The sequence below is a fragment of the Galeopterus variegatus genome, unplaced genomic scaffold (assembly GCF_000696425.1).
Source record: "Galeopterus variegatus unplaced genomic scaffold, G_variegatus-3.0.2 Scaffold4797, whole genome shotgun sequence".
Classification (NCBI taxonomy): Eukaryota; Metazoa; Chordata; class Mammalia; order Dermoptera; family Cynocephalidae; genus Galeopterus; species Galeopterus variegatus.
The window spans coordinates 49,485-65,599 of record NW_007730908.1 but is presented as its reverse complement, the minus strand read 5'-3'; the positions used below and the strand labels follow the sequence as shown (position 1 = coordinate 65,599).

Genomic DNA, 16,115 nt, shown 5'->3' with positions numbered 1-16,115 from the left:
ATGAGGGTCGCGATCCGTTGCCGGACACGGAAAAAAGACAAAAGACAAAAAAAAAAAAAAAAACTTAAAGAAAACAAAGAACACCTTGCTCTGAAAAGCACAGTCAAATAGGTGGCGGTCACCAGTTTAATTACCAGTTGTCTGTTGTATTAAATTAAATATATTATCAGGAATACAATAGTTTGCCATCATTAGACAATTATTCTATCAAACATAAAATTTGGATCTGGAATCTGCATACTGGAGACTTGCATTTATTTCTATTTCCCTTAAATGCCTTGTACTTTGGGAAAGGTTTATAAATTATTTTTCCAAAACAGGATGAGCACATGGGAGTAGAAAAGAGAGAAGGAAAGAGGAAAGAAAAGAAAAATAATAAGGGGGGTGGGGAGATGGAACAGGTCACTGCCAAGATCCAAGTCCAAATGTAGAAAATTGGAACAACTCCAAAGCTGAAGAAGAATAAGAATTTAGGATTAGAGAATTGTTGATTACCACCATTCCACTGGTCCCTTCCTACCTGAGTTAGGCCCCATCCTCACAGCGAAACACATTTTAGAAAAAGGTTCATTTATAAAATGTTAATTAGGTTCTGGCTTTTAAAGCCCTCGTTTTAGTGAAACACTGTTATTACACAAAATAATTACAGATGTGAAATGTTAATATTTTTAAGTCTGCCAAATGAGGCAATAAAGTATGTTTTAAAGTATGTTTTAAAGATTGCTACATGCAATCTTAGCACAGTGACTGGAATTTGTTCCCCTCATTTTTACTTTTCTTAGAGGTGAGACAAAAGATGATTCCTGACGGTATCACCATCATTATAGGTTTTTATTGGGAAATGTATAAAATTGTACTAGGGAAATATTTGGAAACCAAGTTTTATATATATTCATTATAAATATTTAGAATAAACATGATTATAAACTACCAACCTCAAAACATGCTCCATTTCATTACTTAACTGCTTGGAAATCATATACCTTTTACTATCATTAATATAAAGTATGCCATCACTACTATTAAGACATGTACCTCAGAACTACCTTCTACCCTCAAAGAAAGATAAGAGTGATGATCTAACTAATTATAAGCAAAATGTATTGGTGGAGCACCTAAGCTAGAACTACCACTACCACAATTAAAAAAAAAAATTTTTTTTTTACCATAACCGGAGGTGTAATTAGGGCCCCGACGACCTCTGCCTCTTCCACTATAAGACCTAGAACCTTGTACAGAAGAGACGGTACTTTCATCAGTGGCATATCCTTTCTCTTTTTCAGGCCCTCTGATGGAAGAAGGTCTGAAACCCATACCAATCTGTCGTAGCTGTTCATCAATCTGTAGGCGTTCCATTCTTAGCTGTTCTACTTCCTACAATCAAAGCAAAAAAGGGTAAGTCATCTTATATGAATATATGACATTTTGTCTTTTTAAAGCCCAGAGCTAGAGCTGTACTCCCTATCAATGAAAGAAGCTGTGACCTTGGGCAATTATTTGGTAAAGCAGTATTGTGTTCCTAGTAAACACAACTTACAAGGTCTTTCACTGATTGAGTTCAACAAATATTTACTGAATGCTTTAGTGTGCACCAATCATGCTACTATAGACATACAATATAAAAGAAGACATGGACTCTTCCTCCTTCAAGGGGAGGTTTAATAGACAGCTTAAAAATAACTTATTTATTAAACAGCTAGTAATTAAGCAATTTTACCAGATTGTGCCCTCAAGGAGTTAAAACTCTGCTAAATAAGGTATAGGGACCATCTACGAAAGGTACTATTAACAAGTTATTGTCCTATCAAAGTAGTACAACTGAGTTGTAACCCAGATGGCCTGGTAGACTTCATGATTCAGGAACTAAGGACGTGAAGATAAGGTGTGTACAGAAAGCTCTTGGCTAAAAGGTAGTAGAGTACCAGAAGATAAAGCATCAGCTTTAAATGCCAGTCTGAATTGAGACTTAAAGATGAATTTTCAAAATATTAACACAGTAGCAATGATACAAGACACAGGAAGAAAATCATACTAGAGGAAGAGAGCAATTGAGGATACTACTCTAAACAAGAGAAACACACATGAATAAATGGAAAAGAGCAGAAAATAACAATGATAATGTTTAATAATTTATGAGGCATTTATTTTTCTAAAACCCTTGCTCTTTATGTATCGACTCAAATATGCTATTTTGGTAACAATGCTTAAGAACTATCAAATGATGTTTATGGGGGTAGTGCCACTGATTCAGATAATACCAAAATTATCAAGGAAGCCCAACATTACTCTTGGTTCTGTACCCTATTTGTATATAAAGTAAGAAAGTGATAACAAAATAGCTCTACTACAGAACATGCAAATGAACAAAAGAGTGACCATTTCTTAAACATAAGAAAATAAACATAAACTCAGAGGGGTAAGAAGAGAAACAATGTGCATGGCCAATCATTTCATTATGGCAAATGACTTTTATTTTTAAATTTTCTTACAGAAAAATGGTAAATCTAAAGCTAAATAAACAAAAATACTTATAAGTTTGAAATCTACTGCAAATATTAAATGTTTAATGAGTAAGACATTTTATAATAGGGGTCTTCAAAAAGTTCATGGAAAGATTCATATTATCTTTTAATTCCATTTTTCCCAAAACTTTTTGAAGTACCCTAGTATTTGTTTGTAGTAAATGTACATTTATGAAGTAAATGTATCAGCAATGACATGAAAATTTAACATGAACAGTATACGAACCTTTAGATAAGCAATATGATACTCCAGAAGAACTTGCACATTTCCAATGCTTTCTTTAGTGCCAACAAACACAAATGGAACCATCCCCTGTGAAAAAAAAAACACAATGGCTTCAGTATTTACTATTTTAACAAAGTCCTAGCCTGAATTTGGCATACCAACATATAATTTGGAAAGCTTTTCTAAAACACATAGCAATTTGTATCTACTAAACTTCAAGATTTTAAACAACTGCTAAAATAAATATAATTTAAAATACCTATATTTTCAGTAACATTTCATATTTGCACTACAATGAGTGTTTAAGTGTGGTAAATAGTTGAGGTCATTTTTTAAAAATCAGTTTACATCAGGTTTTCTGATTTCTAACTCAAATTTTCCAAGTATATAAACAACTTTTAAAATTAAAATAATTTTCCTTCAGATTGGCCATGAGTTCAGACTAAATGTTATCACCTTTAAAAACAAAATTAAGCACATAAGCCATGTTCTCCTATAACATGTGTTCAGATAACAAAATCTTGAGTGTCTGTGTACTGCAGTGGGTACTTCCTGATCATTAAGAGAAGTATCATCTACAGAGCATAAATATTTATACAACGTAAAATAAAGGAATCACTGATAAGAGCAAATACTTAGTCACACGTACTAAAGTAAATCAAAGGAGTAACCCAGACTTGGTTTACTTTGTTGAATTTCAGAATAGGAAGGTTTTAAAAAGTGGGAGGGAAGAGAAATTAAGATGGCTTAATGAGGATTTTTCTTCGTTAAAGAAACACACTTCCAGCTTCCTAATGGAGAAAAGCCTAAATAAACTCTCCTAGTTTCAATGTCTCCCCTTCATTTTCTTCATTTTACAAAATAGTTTCTAACAGTTACTTAAACAGATTGGCTTAAGAATTGGTTCTAAAGTTAGAACTAAGTGTAGCTTAAGAACTTTTGGTTCTATATATGAATCCACTCTATAGCTGATTTTCAAATCATTTTTAAAAAATTATAATTGGTGACTTAAATATGGTTGACTAAAAAGTAGAAAAGGACTAGGGAAGTGCTAGGGATATAGCACAGAACACAGCTATCAGGAAACTTACAAAGAGCTGTGGTGACTGTGAAGAAGTAATTTCAACTATGAAAGTATGAAACAAGGAAATCTAATTTAAAATTCGGGAGAGAAAAAGTCTTGACACTATCTTCAGGAATTCACAAGCAGATAAGAGGCATTAAAAGTGAGCAAAGAGAAGAGCAGGAAGAAAGAATCTAAAAATTTTAGGCATATACCATGTTTCTGGGACTATATTATGCATTCTATATCTTATTTTCATGTTCATTAAAAAATAAGAAATATTGGGCCAAGCCCGTGGCGCACTCGGGAGAGTGCAGCACTGGGAGTGCAGCAGCGCTCCTGCCGCGGGTTTGGATCCTATATAGGGATGACCGGTGCACTCACAGCGCTCACTGGCTGAGCGCGGGGCGGCCAATCTCAAAAAGGACAAAAAAAAAATTAAAGTTGAAAAAACAAAATAAATAATTTGCCCATAGTCATGAAATTGGCTAGTGAGCCAACCAATTTCATATCTAATTTCCTAATGCCAAATAACATCTACTTGTTAACTGCCAGGATCCATGCTAAGGTATAAGGATAAATAAAAGTCCCTGGTCTAGAAGCAATCAAAATTTCAGAAAATAATACTTAACATTCCTGTAATAAACTCATTGCATAGCATTAGTGATATGACCAAAATATAAGACTATTAGAATGTGAATTATGTCACTCCAGGAGTGGAAAGTTAGGGAATAAATAAGAATATTATTATTTAAAGCAGATGTTAAAAAAAAAACAAAAAATAAAAATAAAGCAGATGTTAAAAACGAATAGAATTTTTACTAGGTAGAAAATGAAGATAAAGTCATTCCAAATAGATGATCTGTAAGGAATAAGAGAAATGCAGTGCCTTGACCTTGAATGGGAGACGGTGATCAATAGTTATTTCCAAAGAAAAGGAGAGGTAAAAGGAATCCTTAGAAGCACATACTTTATGGAATATTGGATCCCTGTTCCTGATACCTTATACCAAATAAATTCCAACTGGAGAAAAAAAAATTCACGTTTAAAAAAAAAAAAAACCTGGAGAACAAAGATTTCTGAATGATCTTGCCAAGGACAGCACAGAATCCAGAGTCCCAAAGCAAAAGTCCATAAAACTCCAACAACATAAAAAACGGGGGGGAAAAAGGCCATAGAATATTTGCTACATATATGAAAAGGCAAAGGACTAGCTCCTTAAAATGCAAAATGTTCTTATAACCCACTAATAAAAAACACAAAAATACTGTGAAGAACAACAGTGGTTCACAGAAAAATAAAAATGTCTTTTAAGCCTATGGAAAGATAACATACACCTTCTGCAATAGCACTAATTAAAGTTTAATAAAGCTCAGTATTGGCAAATATGTGGAAAATAGACACACTTCCTAAACTAGTGAAAGAGATGTGTGAGAAAATAATTAAAAACATCTTTTAAAGCCCAAATACCCTTTGATCTAAAAAATCCTCCACCAGGAATTTATTCTTCAGTTATACCTGGCAAAAAGTCACAAGGGATAGTCACTGTAGCATTATTTTCAACAGCAAAGCAAAGACATAAAAAGACAACCTGACAGTCTATAAAATCTATTAGACAAGACAGAATGGGAAGGAGAGACATGAACAGGACACAGACACACATTTATTGTTAACAATATATCTTTCTCTGCTCCTCTTTTACAAAAATACACTCAATTAACTGATTTAAAATGCTTATCAAGTACCCACTTTTTACGTTCATAGTCCTAGGGGAGTATAAAGAATGACAATTCAGATTTGACTTCTAATCTGGTTTGGAGATAAACCAGAAAACATAAGATTGAAAAAAAAAAAAATCAAACACCAAATTATACAGACAATAATTGCTATAGTAAACAGGTGGGAAAAGTCATCTTAGGTTAGGGGTGGGTCACCAAGGGCTTCAGAGTAAGCACATTATAAACTGAGTCTCCAGTTTAAGACAGCTAAAGTTGTGAAATGGTGACCCCCCCAATAAGCCAGTACCAACCCTCAGATTTGTTCTAGCACGCACTGTTTTGAAAACTAGAAAATTTTATGTTACAGGTTTCCTCCTCTTAAAGATGTTGGAATTATAGCAACACATAAAGCATGCGTTCCCATGTGGCAATCACACTAGAGCTGAGCAGCATCTGCTTCTCTTATAGAAGGACACTTTCCCCTCCCCCTTCCTATCTTACACATTTCAATGTGCTTATTTATTTACATTAACAACTTGGCCTCTGTAAGCTCTTTCATTTCTTAAGCCTGGCATAGAAACAGCAGTAACAGTGGCTAAAACTACAAACACAGGAAAATACAATAAGCTCTTATTTATGAAGGATAACCTAGAAGAATAAGCTTACAACAAAATGATAAATATTGGAAAGCAACTGGGGCTAAGCAGCTAAGTGAAGACTAGATATTAAATCAAGCTTAAAAATTTATAGTTGGATCATTTACTGGCCCTGGACAGTAAACGTCATGATCTTCAGACCAATTTTTAAGCAATAGTTCCATGTCACATGGATCACCACTGTTTTACATCTGAAGTATAAAGGGAAAATGTGCCAATTATAATAGTACGGCACTTTCAATTTTAATCCTTACCTGAAAGCCTCTTAAAATCATGCAAAGTGGGAGGGAGGGTGCGCTTATAAAGAATAAGTAAAAGTTATGTGAGATTTTTAACTTTTTAAAGCAGTGTAGGATGAAATCACTGAAAACAGCATTCCCAGCCACAAGTAGTAACCAGTTATACAATACTTGGACATTTGTTTTTCCTCATTCATTTTTAAGTGCATATTCACCTCTACATTCTAACTTAAAAGGAATAAAGGAAGCAGTTATCTTTAAATGGGCATCTTTACACCAATTACACCTTTACACCAATACTTGGTGTTAGGATACTTATTGGGGCTAAATATCTACAGCATTCTCTCTTTTTTAAAAGACTGATTCTACCCAAGAGGTTAAACTACCCCAAATAGTATTCTGGTGTGCAAAACTCAAGAATGTGAGTGCACTGTTTTCTAGGAGATAATTTTGGGAAAAATCTTTGCCTTATAATCCAGCTTACAAAGCTTAAGTTGTACAGAGATGACCACTGAAGCCACAAATGTGACAGAGATCCTTAAAGTAATGTACCAGGAGTAAAGAACAGAATTGTAAAGCAAAATATCAACATGAGAGAATAAAAAGATTGAAAAAGAAATTTCAGGAAGTTGGGATCAGAATTAATAGCAACATAAAAGCTTTAAGGAATTTCAATTAAGAAATGGTCAATGCTTTCGGAGTCTACAGAAAGGTCAAGAGAATGTGAGCAAGAATTCCTTTATAACAGACTTTTGTTGAAAGTATCAAATTCTATAGCTTTACACTTTAAGTTTAAAAAAGAACTGCTGATATTAACAAATCAAAATCTTTATATAAAGAGAGCTTTTTTACGAAAAGATGGACAAACTAAGAACACAAGGCTTACAAATAAAAGACAATTTGTTTTCTAAATGTGTGAGCCAATTTTATAAGGAAAAGTATTCCTAAAAACAAGAAAGATAGCTTTACACTTTAAGTTTAAAAAAGAACTGCTGATATTAACAAATCAAAATCTTTATATAAAGAGAGCTTTTTTACGGAAAGATGGACAAACTAAGAACCCAAGGCTTACAAATAAAAGACTATTTGTTTTCTAAATGTGTGAGCCAATTTTATAAGGAAAAGTATTCCTAAAAACAAGAAAGAAAAACCCACCATATTAGAGTGTTAAGTAGCTCAACAGATATAACTGATTCCAAAATGAAATATAAAATAATATATTGTTGGCCAAGAAAACATTTTTTTAAAAAAAGGCAAATAAACGACATTTTAAATACTTACATCTTCTCTAGGTAGTTTATTTTCATTGTCTCCTTCAATTCTCACCCGGACCACACCAGATTTGTCCACTATCTCTTGAATAACTTTGCCGTTTTTTCCAATCACTTTTCCTTTAGTAAGAGAAAACAAATATAATGATAAGTTAAAAACCAACTCGGCTACCCTTTCAATACCAGCCAAATAATTTATGGCTTCCTATCAAATTATAACCACCAAGCAAAGCTCCATCTTTTTACTTTCAATTAACTCACCCTAAATACTACATAGGAATTTTATCCTTACTATAAAACTTACTCCTCTTCAGTATACCTAAAGGTACTAACTGAGATTGACAATGCTGCTCACATGTAAGAAATTTTCAAAGTTTAAAAATTTTTCAGTATGTCCTATATCATTTTCATATTTTTAAAATATCCAACTTTACAAAAAGAAGCCTATTTTAGTTTGGCATGAATCCTATAAATTTGTGTGTATTACACATGATATTCACAAACAAATTCAATCATGCTTTTATTTTCAAGTTTGTTTGTCCAAAAGATATCTGTGACTTGAAGGTAACGTTAGAATAAATATTCTCTTCAGTAAAATGCTTATATTTATTACATTTTACACCAATAAGTTTTTAAAGTACTTCGCAGCTATGTACAAGTACATACAACATGTGTACAATATTGTCGTGCTACATGACATAAAATTTAAATTATTTACCTTCTCCAAACTAACTCGTAAGTCTGTCCAACAGCAGTTTACTGAGTATACAGTAAGCAAAAGAGAAACTAAAAGGGAGGCATGAAAACTCTCTTCCCCCAGACACTAGTTGTAAAGATTAACAGGCACTCACATAAAACAACAAAGTAACACTCGTTAGTGTCAACCAGTAACAGCAGTAAATACTCAGGTAACCTTCACTATATAGAACAGATGTATAAAGTTATAAAGTGAACAGCAACACTGTATTTGTTATCAAGTCCATATCCCCAATTAATTTTCTTACTAAATCATTTTCACAAAAGCCTGTATTAATTTTGGTTGAAAGGGGTTAAAAAGTTTTTCCTATTGCATGCATGAAAAAGTTTCCATTAAAGGATGATTAAGAGAATAATGGCAAAAGTAACCTGGTCCAATACTGCAAAAGCACTATAATGAGATTTTCCTACTCTTATATTCCTAATCTCAAACCTCCTTCCCCATTAATAACTCTAAATATAAAAGCAGCAGCAATTGAACAGGTAAAAAGGAAAAAAGGAAGAAAAAAAAACAGTAGAACAGGGAATTCACATGATATATGTCTTCTCTGAGCAGCCCTAGCAGCCACACATAAAAGCAACCTTCACTGCTAACACAGTGAAGCTCAGGCAGCAACTCCACCCTTGACCCTGATTAAAAATAAGCAAATGCCTTTTCCAAAAACAAAAACCAGGTTGATATATCAAAATACCTCCCCCCTAAATCTTTACCACCTCCTTCTTGTGAACTACCAGTGGCGACTGAACATTAATCACCCTCTTGGGGTCCTTGGCAGGAACCTACCTGCAAGTTTTATTTAGTCCCACCAGAGACCATCAATATTTAATTGATCATTTCCACAGTTTAAATTGCAGAGCACATTGACAAATTGAAGCAGACCTGTAGTATAAATTGAGCACTAAGTATAACTGTTGAAGAGACAGAGTAGAAAAGTGATTAAGGAACCTTTTAGGAGTTGAAAGGTTTTGGTCCACTTTCAAATCAATGTTCACTTAATATTTTTTCCTTTGATTTGGGAAGTGTGGGAATAATCAAGTTCTAGAACTCGTGGAACCTGAATGTGTAAGGGAATCCTCTCTGGAACTTACCCACCATGTGATCCTCATTCCCTTTTACTCCTCAATCCTCTTTTTCTTTCACTTGGACTAAGAATGCACTACTTTTCAAAAGACTACTTCACCCATAAAACATTTTGGAGGGAAATACAGTATTATTATACGTGATAACCAAGAAAAATTTTTACACTATTCTTGAGTATTGCACCAACGGATAATAGTTGCTGCTAATGTATATTTCTTAAGAGCACACAGACATCCCACATCACCAAATCCCACCAAGTCGGAACAGAGGAAAAGAGACATAATGGGTATTCACATTATTGCACTGATAAATGAATAAAGGGAAAAATCAGAGAACTACAAATATATCCAATTTCCTTATTTTCTGAAATATCAGCAATTTTTACTTACAATTAACACTACCCACCAATTCTGTAAAACCAAGGCTATCGTCTATAAAATTGTTAGGTTGGAAAGAAACTTGGTTTCTTTTGACAAACTCACCACCAAATCATTTTTACAAGTGAGAAAACCTTAGTAAAGTTAAATTATGTTATGTAAGAGTAGCTACTACAATGTTATTACTGACAGATGTCAATAACTGAGTATGATTTAAATAAACTAAAAAGGTGATCATTTTCAAAATCGGCTTTCTTGTCAAGGGTGATTTCATTGATGATAAAAATTTGATTAACATTTCTGTATCCTAACAATGTTTATAAAAATTACACAAAATTCTTCAAGCTTATATTTAATTTTAACATCTCAACTCATCTCTCCAGCAGCTTAGTCTACAATCAACAGTAGTATACCAAGAACTGATAAAGCTGAACTTACATAATTGGCACTATGTCACACATATCCAAATGTTTGGGCAGAATTTAAAAGCTTTTTATGTAACTACTGATAGTGAGTTCCAAGAAGCAAATTCTTATGTTGTAAACTTTTTCTGAGTACACTATGTATTATCCGCCAAAACAAAAATCTTTTTAGAACGGCAGAGTTTTTAAATTTTCAAGGCTGGCCAGTTAGCTCATTTAGCTTAGTTGGTTAGAGTGCAGTGTTGACCACACCATGGTCCAGGGCTCAATATCTATACCAGCCAGCCACCAAAAAAAAAATTTTTTTTAAATACAATTTTTTATTAATGTTGTTTTATAAGATTTGATAAATGAAATACCTATAGCTTAGAAATCATCTCCTAAAGGCAGAACAGGCCTTATTTTAAAAATGGAGCCCAAGGGGCTGAAACTATTTCCTTAGGGTCAAAAAAATTAAGGAGACACAATAGGGAAAAAAATTTACCCCCTCCTAGTAAACTTGATTACATTATGTTGAGGCTTCTTTTTATACTAAATGTTTATAATAGTCACTGAGTACTTAACACATAACTAAAGTTTTCCCATTCACCTCAAATAGCACTTAAAAACACAGACAACACAGAAGTGGGATGTATTAGTAACAGAGCTACAAATTAACTAACCCCAAGCTATAATGTTGGTTTAACCATAATTTCAAACTCAAATTTTTTGTCACTTATTACATGGGTGCAACAGTTTTTATTAATGGTGTTGAACACTTAAGAGTGAAACCTCCTCCCCTCATATCATCATCACCATCCTTCTGTACTGCCCACAACTTCTTACCTTATTCTATGCCTTTGCAACAACCAATTATTATTTATTCAGGGCCTACTGTGTAGAAGTTTATTACCCTATTGTTAGTCCAGTTACTTTTTCTTCTGCACTAAACAAAAGAAAAAAATTATCACAAACACCTTCTCAAAAAGTATGTCACAATTTTGATGGATATATGAATGTAAAAAGACATTAAGGAAATGAGAATAACAGAAAAGAGCCGGAGGGATGAGAAGGCTTAAGAAAGACTGTAATGACAAATTTATAAAAATCATGGGTCTTATTAGTGGATCACCCTGTACAGAAGAAAGAAAAATCTTTACTTTTTAATATATGACAGACAATAACAAGGTATAAGTCACATACAATGTTATCACCAAAAAAAAAAAAAAAGGTAAAAGTACTACTATCTAAATATGCCATAAAACTAAGTAGACTAAGGTATCAGACTATGACTACAAGACTACTTATCAATTAAGTCACTATACATAACTAATGTTTAATTTATTAACATTTAGTAGAAGTACTTACCAACGAGATTCCTAGGAACCTGAATAAAATCCTCCACAAATTCCAAGAAACCTCTAGCCTTTTTCACAGCATCAGCACTCTGAAGGGGGAGGAGGGGGGGAAAGAGACATGAAATAGTTTCAATCCCAAAGCAATCTACAATCCAAAACAAAAACACAAGAGAAAATTCTGAATTATTATGCTCTACTAAAAGATTCTGTTCAGCCCACTGGAGAGACATTTCAAGTTGAAGTCAGTCATGAAGTACTTAAAAAACAAAAAAAAAAAACCAAAGTAATGAGCAATTAATCATTAAAAGGCTCAAAAAAAACTGTCAGTACTTTCAAAACCAAAAAATGTTATTAGACATCTCTAAGGTCCCTTTTAAAGTACTGAAAAAATTAGTAACAGAGTTTAAATTACTTACGTTACACAGCTACTGAGTAGACAAACTCTAAAACAATCCTAAATATACCGGTCCCTACTCCCATGTTATATATCTCAAGGTGAATGTTAAAAACACAAATTATTCAAACTGTCTAAACTGTCTGCTCTGTTTATTTATTCTTAATGTTGGAAATGATTTAAAAAGCTGTTTTTGCAGAGATGCACTTTTAAAAAGTATCTACTGATAAAAATCATTAAAATTCATAATTTCTAATGGGTTCAATTTTCAATTACTAGAAGGTGAGGGGGGGTGAGTCTCTAAAGGGGTTTTATAGTTCTCAGTAACAGTTACCTTTCACTTTTAACGTATGTTCTTTAATAAGAACAAATTTATAGCTCAAATTTATTGTGTGCTCACTCTATAATACACCATATATAATACTTCAAAAAAACACAGTCTGTTCTCATGAACTATAAGGTAAGCACTATTATTATTTTACACGAGGACACACAGGGAAAATAAGTAACTTGCTCCAAAAGTCCACTCAAAGTGGTAGAGACAGGATTACGACCAAGATTATATGGCTCCAAAACCTGACTTCCTACTTTATTATACTTCTACTTTTAAAGGTTTCAGAAATAAAAATGAAGACTCTAGTCAGACTTACATGAATCAAGCTTTTCAAAAGAGCTGTATATAAAATAAAGTCAAGACTTGAATTATCAATCAAAAAAATATCTATTCTAATTTGATGGGCTCAATAAAAAGGCTAAATAATATATTTTTAAAAATAACTTACCAACTTTCTATCCCCGCAAATGTTACAATTAACCAGTGACAAAATAATACCAAAATTCAAGTTCTATAAAAGCTATCCTGTTACATGCTATTTACTACTACCATTGCCAGACAAACTACGCACTCAAAAAATATTTGGATAAATTACTTGTAATGGGGATAAAATTAAGCTCAGAAGCAGTTAAGTAACTTCTGAAAATACTACATTTTACTCAGTAAAATCTTTCATTGCTGCAATACAAAATCAACTTCAATCTACCTTCACAACTAATGATTATTAGGCTGATTAACTTTAAATGAATAAATTCCTCCTCAAACATGTTTCACTTGGGAAACTGAAATTCCAAATAAAATATGATCAAATAATAGATGGTTAATATGTTATAGTTAATGGGCCGAGCCCATGGCACACTCGGGAGAGTGCGGCGCTGGGAGCGCAGCAGTGCTCCCACCACGGGTTCAGATCCTACATAGGGATGACCGGTGCGCTCACAGCGCTCACTGGCTGAGTGCAGTGCAGCCGGTCTCAAAAAGGACAAAAAAAAAAAAAAAAAAAAATATGTTATAGTTAAGTCAGCCAAGGTAAGAGACAGACAACAGCTTACCTCTCCATAGATTCTAAATGTTCCAGTATCTTCATCTAGCTCAATAGCGGTAACTCCAGGAACCTTTCTAGCTTGCTGTATGTTACTACCATGTGTTCCTATTGCCAGGCCCATTAAATCTTCTCTCACAATAAACTCCTCATGAAAAGCTGCTGCAAGTTGTTTTGTGCACTAGTAAGAGATATTATAAAAGATCAAAAACAAGTTTTTTTCTACATCCATGTTCATAGCAGGATTATTCACAGTAGTCCGTAAGAGGTAGAAGCAAGTCAAATGACCACTGACTGATGAATGGATAAACAAAATGTGGTATATACATACAATGCATTATCATTCAGCCTTAAAAAGAAAGGAAATTCGGAAATTCTTAAAAAGAATGGAACACAAGGATAAACCTTGAGAGCATTATTATGCTGAAATAAGCTAGTCACAAAAAAGATTAATTCTGTATGATTCCATTTATATGAGGCATCTAGAGTAGTAAAATTCATAGAAACAAAGCAGAATGGTGGTTGTCGGGCTGGGAGAAGAACATGTATAGTGGTACTTAAAAGGGTACAGAGTTTCAGTTTTGTAAGATGAAAAGTTATGGAGATTGGTTAAACGACAGTGTAAATACCAGGGCACTTCAAGAAGCTAGCAGAAAAACAGAATAAAAAATGTGAATCTTTCCATGAACTTTTTGAAGTACCCTCATATAACTGACATTACAGAACTGCACATTTAAAAATAGTTAAGATGAAAATTTTGTATGTATTTTACAATTTTTTTTAAAAACTGTAAATTAAGTAAAAAACTAAAATTTTTAAAGATTAGTTTTTAAAAAACTAAATTAAGTAAGTAAAAAAAGGCCAAAAGTCAATCTCTCAAGAAATAAAGGAAACTCATATGGTGTCATGAAAGAAAAAGAAAAAAGTTTTATCAGTCTATTTAATCATGGTCACAGAAAACAGTATTATAAAACAATTTTCCAGGATTACAGATACAGGCAATTCTCCAATTCAGATGATTCTTATTTCAAAATTCATTCATACATCCCTTGTTTGGAATTTTTAAATTAATAAGGACACCAGCAAATTTGTCCTAAGAGAATATGAGGTATGTTTACCGTAAGTCAAGACAGTGTGTGCAAGCACATGTGTTCAGTTTGGGGGGAGGGGGCCACATGAGGAAAAAAACAAGTATCCTAATAGCATGACAGTGAAGAACAGGAGAAAACAGGACAGAGAAGCAATGATAGGCTTAATATTTGGGAACTACAAGCTATGTGATGCCCCAATCCTAGTCCTCCTCTCTTCTTACACAAGAGTTGTTACAGTGAACTAGTTACTAATGGAAGCATCACGACTGACAGGTGACTGAGCAGTTAAAAAAGAAAAAAAAGGTTAAATCCAGGGTAAAATACTAGCAATTTTATGGGGTATCCCTCGTAAGTTTCTAGGCTCTTTTGCATATGTCATAAGTCCTTACATAAAAGTCAACAGGCATTTAGCAAACAAAACGCTATGTTTGATAAAAGTCAAACAGAAAAACAATTCTTCAAAGGACATGATGGCTTCAGATATTAGCTACAAAGGAGGTCCTAGGTTGCCTTATCTACCAAATAGTTTGAGCCAGGGAACCTGAAGAATACACTTACAACTAAATAGGACACACAACAGACCTTTTATAGGTACACTTACTTCTAAATGCTTGGTGGCCTCTTCATTTCTGGACATAAGCATCAACTTTGTACGTATACTTCGCAAATGCATGTCACTTAAAATATTTACTCTCTTCACAGTTGCTTCACTGGCAGACTAAAAACAAACAAGGTAATCACTTAAAAGTTTAATCATTTTCCAAGCTAACAAAAACACAATCTTTTACACAATGCCTTCTTAATTCTCATCTACTATACTGCTCCCTTCACCTAACACACTCCCTGAAAAATCTTACTTTCCTTTCTGAATTCCTGTGTCATTTAGATCTGCTATTCAGAATACCTTTGGTTGGGGGAAAAATCCAACATCCCACACATTAAGAAATTTATGTTAAAAATATCATATTAAGGGCCAGCCCGGTGGCGCACTGGAGAGTGCGCCGCTTGGGAGCGCAGCAGCACTCCCACCGAGGGTTCAAATCCCATGTGGAGACCGGTTCCCGCTCACTGGCTGAGCGTGGTGCGGGCACAACACCGAGGGTTGCGAACCCATTGCCGGTCCCCGGTACGGGAGCGACACGGCGGGTTGCGATCCCGTTACCGGTCAGTAAAAAAGACAAAAAGGAAAAAAAATATATATCATATTAAGAACTTTATTTTTCTGGGGCTGGCCTGTGGCTCACTCAGGAGAGTGTGGTGCGGATAACACCAAGGCCATGGGTTCAGTTCCCATATAGGGATGGCCCATTAGCTCACTGGGTGAGCATGATGCTGACAACACCAAGTCAAGGGTTAAGATCCCCTTACCAGTCATCTTTAAAAAAAAAAAAAAAGAATTTTATTTTTCTCCTTATACCAGAAGAGATAAAAAGTAATTAACATTCTGTAACTGAAAAAAAAAAAAAATTCTCCACACTCTATTAACGAATTTACTCGACACCAACTTTACCTTAAAAGCAAAAAATAAATAAAATCAGGATTTGATCCCCATAGGGGCCAGCAAAATTACCCATTAAGTAGCTACT

The 16,115-nt window shown here is 33.8% G+C and overlaps 1 protein-coding gene across 4 annotated transcripts in view; it reads right to left on the bottom strand.

The window, feature by feature from the left end:
• The window catches only part of FXR1 (fragile X mental retardation, autosomal homolog 1), a 67,889-nt gene that overhangs the window by 13,572 nt on the left and 38,202 nt on the right, over positions 1–16,115 (bottom strand). For 2 of the 4 annotated variants that reach the window (XM_008588377.1, XM_008588379.1), the window contains exons 7-13: positions 15,131–15,247; positions 13,449–13,619; positions 11,679–11,757; positions 7,706–7,815; positions 2,749–2,835; positions 1,317–1,374; positions 1,167–1,229 (exon numbers count right to left, since the gene is read on the bottom strand). In XM_008588377.1, the coding sequence (XP_008586599.1) occupies positions 1,167–1,229; positions 1,317–1,374; positions 2,749–2,835; positions 7,706–7,815; positions 11,679–11,757; positions 13,449–13,619; positions 15,131–15,247 (685 nt within the window). Of the gene's footprint in view, positions 1–1,166; positions 1,375–2,748; positions 2,836–7,705; positions 7,816–11,678; positions 11,758–13,448; positions 13,620–15,130; positions 15,248–16,115 lie in introns of all 4 variants that reach the window. The other 2 variants (XM_008588376.1, XM_008588378.1) reach the window with 1 other exon arrangement.